Genomic DNA, 9714 nt, shown 5'->3' with positions numbered 1-9714 from the left:
AAGTGAGACTCTGTCTCAAAAAAAAAAAAAAAAAAAAAAAAAAAAAAAAGTAAATAATACCCACCTACTTCACTGGGTCCTTGTGAGAAACAAATGATGCATTAAAGTCTTAAGCCATTGCCAGGCATATAGAAGATGTTCGATAAATGCTAGGTGTTGTTAGGAGGCAGTATTGCCTAGTGCCTAAGACTCTAGGCCCCCATGTCAGACTGAGTCTGAGTCCTGGCTCTGTCATGTAGCTCTGTGTGACCTCTGTCATGTAGCTGTGTGACTTTAGTTCAAATAGGGTTCTCCCAGCAAAATGGCCATAATAATGGCGCTTCACCTGGTAGGGCTGTTGTGTGGATTCAATCCGGTCATGCGGGCAAGGGTCCTGGGTTTGGGGCCTGACACATAGTGAGAGCTGGGGAAATGCTGGCTATGAAGACTGTCCTACACTCGCATGGCACTTGTTTCCTCCTCTGCAAAGCAGGTCATTGTGCACTGGGAGGCCAAGTTGATGAAGCTGCTGAACAAAGGTATGCCCAGAAACCAAGGGCTAAAGAAAGCTCGGTGCAGGTGCCAGGTCGAGGGGGAGTCTTAGACCGAGAAACTCAGCCTGGAAAAGGTGCGCAGGGATGAACAGAGGATTGGGCAGGAGCTCTGGCTTCCTGGTTTCTGGTTCCTGGCTCCTGGCTGCCAAGCCCAGGGCCACTGACACCTCATGCCCAAGCTTCAAAGGCCCAGCCAGCTGCAGGTCCCAGATAATAATATACAACCAACAAGAGATCCCATGAGCTCTTACCAGGCCCATTGCTAGGCAGTCATTCTCCGTATTCCATAGATGCAGAAACCGAAATTCTTTCTCCACTCTCCTGGGCCTCCTTTCAGTTCTTGCAATTAACCAAGACAAACTCTCGTGGGTGCCCGGAACGCATTCCCCAAAGTAGACCTTTTCCAAGCAGGTCTCCGTTCAAATGTCACTTCAGGCTTCAATTTTTATCCACTCCCAGAACCTCTAGAAATTTTCTTTCATATTCACACGACCTTTTGTAACTCACCAGCTCTGAGCTGATTTGTTGATTCGCTTAACCTACTGGAAACTCCCGGAGCACACGGAGTCTAGCATACAGTAGGCGCTCAATACACACTTTCCAATTACCAGAGATGATGGAATGAGGCTCAAAGAAGTTAAGTTACTCTCTTCAGGTTCCAGACTAGGAGAATATAAGGGGTAGGATTTTTCAGTCATTTCTCTACTCTCACCTGCATCAGAACTGCATGAAGAGTTTTGGGTTTATTATGATTATTATTCTTATTATTCTGATCTGGCCTCTCACATCGTTAAATCGAAATCTCTAGGGCGTTGGTATTTTTATAAAGCTCTCCAGGTGATTTTTGTTGGTGACCAAGGTTGAAAACCAGAAAGGCTGGATTGCTAAAACATTATAAAGGATCGCTCTCGTTTGGGTAACATTAATAAAAACAGTCTTGACCCCCATAACTAAGCAGCAATTTTGGCTCAAATGCTTTCAGCGAATTTAGGAAAAGGGAGTGGGAACTTTGTATGCATGTGAATAATTCAGCCACCCCTTACACTCCCTTCCGTCCCCTCCCCACACCCATACAAAACCCACCATCTCTGAATGGGGTAGTAAAAAATGGTAAGTGCCCCGGGGAATTGGAGAGGGAGGGAGGGAGGTGGAGCATTTGCTTCAATTATCCGGATAATTGTTCCCCACCTCAGGCCATTGTTACTGAAATGAAACAATATTCTATTGGATACAGTCTTGGGCTTTTCAGACGGCTCCCCGCAGCGCCTAGCACACGCTGGGCACCGAGTAGGCACTCAATAAATTTTATTCTGATGACAGGGGCGAGCTCTGAGGGTGGGAGAGGAATGCCTTCTTAGGCTTGAGGATTGGGGGGGGGGGTGCAAATATTAATTAAGGTGAAGTGGGAGCAGAGGGCCATGTGGCAGGCATTCAGTGCCTTCAAAACCCTTTTCCGAGGGCCTGAAGACTGGGCTGTTTCTGAAATTCTGAGCCAACCACCCCCCCTCCTCCTCCTCAGGGCAGAATTGAACTCTTGAAACTGTGGCGAGCACAAAGGCGAATTCACGTTTCTCAAAGGCCCCTCTGCTCTGAATAAACACCAGGGAGAAGCAAGATCATTTTTGGTGGTGCATGAGCAACCGGGCCCGCAGCCTGCCCTCTCTCTCTGGAAGGGCCTCGCCTGGCCTTGCATGAAAAGTGACAATACTGGGGCAGCTGAAGGGACAGCCCAGCTCCTGAGCCCCCCATCACTCAGCCAGCACAGGAATGTGGGGACTGACTCCCAATTGCCCTCTTTCATCTCAGCCCGAAGCTTTTCAAGAGAAGCTTGAGTTCTCTCTGAGTGTGTACTTGCTAATTGCAGGCCCCTGCTTTAATGAGATTCTTTTAAGTCCCCCAAGCTCGTTTGCAGGTTATAGCCTTATCTGGGGACCCACGATTTCCACTCTGGCTACACGTCCTGCGAACAATCGCCTCTCCAGAGCCCGAAAGGGGAGCGGGCCGCACCATTTCTGCTGAATGCACGTCTCAGTTCATCCAAGGCTGGCGGGCTTTTGATGGCCACAATGCAAGTTACGCCCAAAGAGTGTCCCTTTGGTCAGATCGACAACGCTTGGCTTCACGTTTGCAAGTTAAACGGGCTGAAACCCGGCTGAAACTCCCACGCCAGACGCCGGGGACATTTCCCTCCGCCCTTCTCAGAGCAGAACTGGGGACAGGGTCTGGGTGGGGAGAGGAAAGAAGGGAGAGGTAGTTGTGAGAAGAGGGTGGAGGAAAAGAGAGTCCTGTTCTCAACAGCTATCTAGAAGAAGAAAGTGGGGGTGGGACCATTTTCTCTAGCATTTCTTTATTTTATTTTTTCATTTTGCTTTGTTGGCAGCTTTGCCCAAACAAACAAAAAATAAATAAAATGAGAGCGTTTTTCTTCTCGTCTTCACCTAGGTTGCTGCTTTCCTCCAGCCCCTGAAAAATGTGACTCCTTCATAAAATCAAAATTTATGATTATTCAAATGTTGGGGACTGTGAAAAGAGAGGAAGAAAGAGAGAAAATTAATATTGCAGCTGTTCTTCTGATTAATGAGAGATAATTGCTCATGAAAAGTCACCCCTGTGGCATTTTGTTGTCTCCTGGATCTTTGTTCTTTTCCACTATTATTGAGGACTTTCTTGAAGACTAAGCGGTTCTTTTCAATTTTTGGGTATTCAGAAAGGGTTGCCTGGTTACGGAGAATGGGGAAATCTCGGGCTATATCGGGTAAGATGTGCCACAGACAGCAATATCACAATGCCACTCGGAGAAAAAGATGGATACAAGTTAACGATGCAGTTTCAATAAAACATTCATAGACTTGTTCACGCTTTGATAATGACCTCATTAAAGAGAGCCGGGGGCGAGTAAGTCCTGTCTCCTGTTTGTGTTCGGCTAACAAAACCCAGCTTTGAGATCATTCATCGCTTTGGAAACTAATATGAAATCAATGTAAGAGGAGCAAATAAATCCGAGGCAGCCCCGCCAAGCCCGGGTCTGTCCCTCCCTGCTTGCAAGCCTCCATTTGGAGTCCAGAAGCATGTGGGCAAACGCTGAAACCCAGAGAAAAAAAGGACTGGGGGTGGGGTGGGGGGGAGGTGAAAGAAGGGGGCACTTTGGGGGATGCAGAGGGAGGAGCAAAGTGGGACTTACAGGCTGGAAAAAAAAAAAACGGCTAAGCAGATCAACAGGTCAGAAATCTGGGGCCTGTTGAATAAGCAAGGCTAAGTCCCCACCCTTTACTCTGCCTGACTTTGCCCATGAAAGGGAACAGGAAGAAAGAGACTTGAGACAGAAATGGGGGGTTCAAGTCAGGTGCCAGGGCGGCAGAGGGGGTGAGAAGTGCTGGAAGACCTTTTGCAAGCTGGGAGTAAGAATTCAAATCTCAGGCCCGAGCTGGAAGGACACTGTTCACCCAGGCTCTGCCTCTGCTGTTCTTTTCAGAACTGCTTTGATTTTTTTTTTTTTCCTAAGTTAAGAGGGGGGTGGGGAGGTGGGGTGCCCTGGCCAGGAGGAGGTGGGGAGAGTAATTTTGTTACCTCCACATTTGTGACACCGTCTTGCACTCAAGGAACATGAAACCACCCTCCTATCATCCCGAGCAAGAGGGAGGGAATCAAAGGATTTCCCCCTTCCCTTAAAAGAACTAATTTTCTCCTTGAATTATGAAAGTAATGGCTTAGGTAACAGCCTGTACTCTGTACCCAACTGCTTAATACCGAATAAATCCTTCCACGTGGCTCCCCGAGTCGTGGCAATTAGAGCTCATTATAGGCTCATAAGAGCTCTCATTTCGGGGATTACTTAATGGACGATGAAATTTTATCAGACAGAATCACTGAGAAATAAAATTGTGCGGCCCGCCTTGGGCACACGCTGGCGGTCTGTGTACTCACTCATGGGAGAGAGCAGGGCTCCGGGTCCCCTGCTCCAAGCAGGTTTGGGGCACTTCTGCTCTGGGGACCAGCAGGGCTGGTTAGGCCTGGGGGGCCATGCCACCCCCGGCCAAGGAGGGTAGGCTTCGTTTGTTGGGGTGGGGGGGGGTAGGCAGGTAGGGTGGGCTTCTGCCGCTGGGGGCTAGATTCAAGGACAGAAGAGGGAGAGAGGAAGAGAGATACAAAGATCCAAACCGAACTAGAAAGAAGAGTCAGAGAAGACAGATTCTGCAAGACACATGACTCCAAACTGCATGCTCTTGGTGGGCTCAAGCAATTAACCAAGTACCCTAAGGGTGAGTTTCTAAGACTCGTTCCTGCTTTCAGCCTCAGCCTGGCCCCAAGCCGCTGCAGCCCTTAGCAACCCTGTGGACCCCACGTCTTTCTCAAAACTCCTTGGCACTGGAAACCAAAAGTTGCCATAGTCCGACATGAATTGAGTGAGATGCTTCAAGCCTCCTGTGTAATTAAGATTCTCTAAAATAAAATGAGCTGCACATGAGTGCAATTTCTAGCATATTCGCATAGACGTTCTTCCTGTGAACACACCCCAAACCACTGGGAACATTGTGACCCAAACTGCCACCCCCAAACACACCTACCTAACTCAGAGGAGGAAAAAGGAGAAAGTGATTACTCTCAAAGAGGATATATACATACATTTTTTTTTTTTTTGCACAAAATGAATCAGGGAAATTGAGTCACCTATTTGGATAATTTAGACCCGTAAAAAAAATACCCTGCCATTAAGCTTCTCTCGATTATTGAGCTCCAAGTCTTCTTCCTGGGGCTGGAATGATCTCAGGGGCTGCCTGGATTCCCCGGGCCTGAGCAAGGGTGGGCTAGGGTGGGGCTGAGCGGCTGCGAAGGCGGCCTCGGCAAGCCTTGTGCTGCAAAAGTAGTTACAGCTGAGCTGCCCCACGTTAAACCCTGAGACTCCTTAATTGTTGTCACAAGATGTTGGATTAGCACATTTCTGGAATAGCTGTCTGTTTACACTCCAGAGACCCATCGTCCACTAACCGCTTTCTAATTGAATTCTAATCACATTCAAATAGCTCAATAACCAGCCTCAGCTGCAATTCATAAAACTTTAATTGCCATCCATAAATCCTGGGCTCCCCAGAGCGGGGCATCCCCACAACCCAATTACTCCTCTAGCAGGCAAGAGAGAACGCTGGGAAGAGATGGAGAGGAGAAGAGGGAGAAAGAGGACAGAGAGACGGAGCCATGCCTCCAGGCCGTGCTCTTGGATCTGTGCACTCTGTTTCTCTCTCAGGTGGAGAGAGAAGTTTCTTGGAAGTTAGCTGATCTGGGGAAACGATCTGGGAACGTGTAGCTGCTACCCAGGCTCCCTGCTCCGGCCACTTTTCTGCAAGGGGAGAGGAAGAGAGAAAACTGTCCCCTCTGCTGCCTTGCCCAAAGATCAATAGCCCCAACGTGGGTCACCGTCGTCACTCGGGCAGCTAGGGGCACAGAAGTCTTCGGGGGACCGCACTGCCCAGAGAGATTTCCTTTACCAAGCCATTTCTCCTAGCGGGACACAGGATTCCTTGCGTGACTCCATGCCCCCATTCTTCCTGGGCTTTTGGGAAGCAGAGGAAAGAGTGCTCCCAGCTTAGCCTTGCCAGCTACCCAAGCTTAGTGACACGGGGAGGGGCACTGGGCCACCAGACTCTAAGCAAAGGTCTTCTCCAACCTCTGCCCAGTCTCCTCCTGGAGAGCTGGTGCTTGGCATCCCCTTTCCAAAATCTTTGGGGTGGAGTTTGTAGGGTTGGACTGGAAACGCAGCGGTGACACCACTTGCAGGAAGGGTGACTCTTCGACATCTCTCCGGGTGGCAGGAGGGTGCTGCAGATTAGAAAGGGCACATAGGAGGGGTCGTGGGTCTGAGTGGCTCTCCACTTTAAACCTCCCAAGCATCAGAATGAAAAGCTTGGCGGCTTCGCAGCTGGGAGACCTCCCTGTTACGCTGGATCGCAGTGAACTAACCACCTGAATGCCCTTGGCTAAGTCCCAAAGCTGGGGGGACAGGAGTAGGTGTGATGGTGACCGCAGCCGCGCCCCGGGACTGGAGGGATGCGGGTCCGAAACCGCAGGCCTCACACTTCGCCACGCCCGCCGCAGCCGCCGCGGGCCAGGGTTGCTGGGCTTGCCCATCAAAAAGGCCTCCGAGTCCCCACCTGGTGCGCTCCGTGGCCCGGCCGGGAAGAGTCGGGCTGGGGCCCAGGCGAGGCATGAAGAAGGATGCAGCGCGGTGATTTCTCCGGACAGCGTGGAGAAACGGGGGGAGGAGGCCGGCCTCCCCGGGAAATTAACAAAACCTACACTTTGCAAAGTCTCCCCCCTCCCCCTCCCCCGCGCCCCCCCTGCCGCGCGCCCGCCCCTCCTCGCCGCTTCTGTTGTGACTCGGGCAGCCTATCCCGAGGGTGGGGAGCCGCCGCGGAGCCCGAGCCGAGCGGTACTCCGCGGCATCACGTGCCGGGGTGGGGGCTATAAAATCCCGGAGCCGGGGCGCCGGGCGGGGGACGCGAGGACCAGCCCTCTCCGGGGACCCCTTTGTTCCGGGCCGGGACTCCTACACCTTTGCGTCCCCAAGGGCTTGGCCGCCGGCGCCCACGCAGCTCCGGGGGACAGAGCTCAGAAGGCGAGAGGGGAGGGGTCGCCGCGGCCGGCCGGGCCCTGCAGCCACCCACCCCTCGCGACATGTCACGCTCCTTCTATGTGGACTCGCTGATCATCAAGGACTCCTCCCGGCCTGCGCCCTCGCTGCCGGAACCTCACCCCGGGCCCGATTTCTTCATCCCGCTGGGCATGCCGTCCCCGTTGGTGATGTCGGTGTCCGGGCCAGGCTGCCCGTCCCGCAAGAGCGGCGCGTTCTGCGTGTGCCCGCTCTGCGTCACCTCTCACCTGCACTCCTCGCGGGGGCCCGTGGGCGCCGGCGGCGGGGGCGCAGCGGCCGGGGGCACCGGGGCCGGGGGCAGCGGGGCGGCCGGGGGTGCGGGGGCTCTGCCTCTGCTCAAGAGCCAGTTCTCCTCGGGGCCCGGGGACGCGCAGTTCTGCCCGCGGGTGGGCCACGCGCACCATCACCACCACCCGGCCCAGCAGCCCGGCTCGGCCGCGGCGGCGGCGGCGGCGGCGGCGGCGGCAGCGGCGGCCGCGGCGGCCTTGGGACACCCGCAGCACCACGCACCTGTCTGCGCCGCCACCACCTACAACGTGGCGGACCCGCGGAGATTCCACTGCCTCACCATGGGTAGGGCGGGGCCTTGGGGACCTGCGCGCGGCGCCCTCGGTGCTCCGCGAGCAAACTTTCCGCCCGCGGAGGGGGACGGGGGAGCCGGGGGCGGGGTGGGGAGGAAGGAGGGGCTTTTAGTGCGACATCGGAGAGTCATTTTCCAGAAGTTCCACGCAGGTGGAACTTGGCTCGCCAACCTCTCCACGCAGCCTGGCGCGCCTCACTCCGGGTGCCGGCGCTCAGTATCGCGTCATATCGGGGTCTCGGGGACCTCGAAGGTGACAGTAGGGGTCTTGGGGACCTCGACCGTGACTGCTTCGGGGTAGGGTGGGTGTGTTTGAACTTAAGTGCATCACGCCTGCGTCTGGCTGGCTAAAGCGTTTTGATGGTTTTTGGTTAAGCCCGCACGCCTCTCCGCCGGGCTCTAAGAGCGACGATCGTACAGAGCAAGTCCCCACCCCTCTTTGATCCCCTGACTTTACGTCCCGCGCCTCAAAGGCCTTCATTCGCTCTGAGCATCCCTTTCCTCCGCACCCCGCGCCGCGCCGTGGAACGGGAAAGGATACAGGTGGGCGTCGCGGGTGGGTCCCCGAGAGGCGTCCTTCCCCGAGGATGGCACGTGGGCCGGGGGCGGCTGGAGGGAGCCTTACCTGTCTGTCCTCTCCCGGTCGGTCCGCAGGGGGCTCCGACGCCAGCCAGGTCCCCAGCGGCAAGAGGATGAGGACCGCGTTCACCAGCAGCCAGCTCCTGGAGCTGGAGCGGGAGTTCTCCTCCAACATGTACCTGTCTCGACTCCGGAGGATCGAGATTGCCACGTACCTGAACCTGTCGGAGAAGCAGGTGAAAATCTGGTTTCAGAACCGCCGGGTGAAGCACAAGAAGGAGGGGAAGGGCACGCAGAGGAACAGCCACGCGGGCTGCAAGTGCGTCGGCGGCCAGGCGCACGTCGCGCGCTCCGAGGACGAGGACTCCCTGTCGCCGGCCTCGGCCAACGACGACAAGGAGATTTCCCCTTTATGAGGGAAGGCCGCCTACCCCCTCACACCGTGGGCTCCTGGCAGCCCCAAGCAACTCCAGCGTGGGGTGGGGGGCGGGGAAGGGGGGGACCCGGGAGCCCAAGTCCCCGCAGATCGCAGCGGTCCCATCTGGACAAGAAACTGATCAAGTCCCGGAACACACACGCCGGGCCTGACCCTCGGGTCTCCTTCTTGGCCTGTCTATTTGGGACTCCACTCGAAAGTTTATAGATTGTCTTTAAACCATGTAAATAACCTAGAATGCAAGTCAGTCTCATCTGGTATCAGAGGAAAAACAGGGTTGCCTGAAGTTTAACACTGTCTGGGGGTTTTTGAAAGCGCATGCCACTTCCCCAGCCCTACTGTCTCTCAGAACCTGATAAGAACACAGGGTTTCTTGATTATGTTCTGTTGTTGTTGTTGTTGTTTTAAGATGAAAACATTGACGTTGCAAATGATTTAGAAAATCAAACCCTGTAGGGCTGGCTTTCTGAAATTTTGCCTGGGGGGAGTTTGAGATCCGAGTGGCTGGAAGTCCCTTTTGTATGAATAGTTTTATATGAAATGTATATTTATATTTATTTAAAGAAATGAAACAAAATCAAGATTTTAAATTTGTGATTTTGCTCTCCTCATCTTCTCTTCCCCTCCCCTTCCCCCCCCCCCCCCCCCCCCGTTTAGGAAAAGGCATAGGCAGAAAAAAAGCTGTCTGAGAACTTAGAGGAAAAGATTGACCAAAACTTGGTAATGTGAGTCTTTTTTGGCTGAGGGAATTTGTGGCTCTATAGGTTTTCTATGTAATAGCAACTTCCTACAAGGAGATATCTTTAGTTAATGCCACCTACCAGGCAGTCCCTTCTGTCCTCAAAATAAGTACCTCCTCACAGCTGCTGACAGGACCAATCATTCCCTGTAGAGTGACACTGACAATTAATGACACTGTAAAACTTTTATTTAGCAAGGA

At 53.6% G+C, this 9714-nt stretch overlaps 1 protein-coding gene across 1 annotated transcript; it reads left to right on the top strand.

Annotated features, from left to right (window-relative positions):
* The first annotated feature begins 7202 nt into the window (after window positions 1-7202).
* On the top strand, window positions 7203-8754 carry GSX2 (GS homeobox 2). The gene is made up of 2 exons (XM_012761779.3): window positions 7203-7752; window positions 8414-8754. Exons 1-2 carry the CDS (start codon window positions 7203-7205, stop codon window positions 8752-8754), a joined length of 891 nt encoding a protein of 296 aa, XP_012617233.3.
* Window positions 8755-9714: the final 960 nt, after the last annotated feature.

This window comes from Microcebus murinus, chromosome 26 (assembly GCF_040939455.1).
Source record: "Microcebus murinus isolate Inina chromosome 26, M.murinus_Inina_mat1.0, whole genome shotgun sequence".
NCBI lineage: Eukaryota > Metazoa > Chordata > Mammalia > Primates > Cheirogaleidae > Microcebus > Microcebus murinus.
This window is presented reverse-complemented; position numbering and strand designations above follow the sequence as displayed.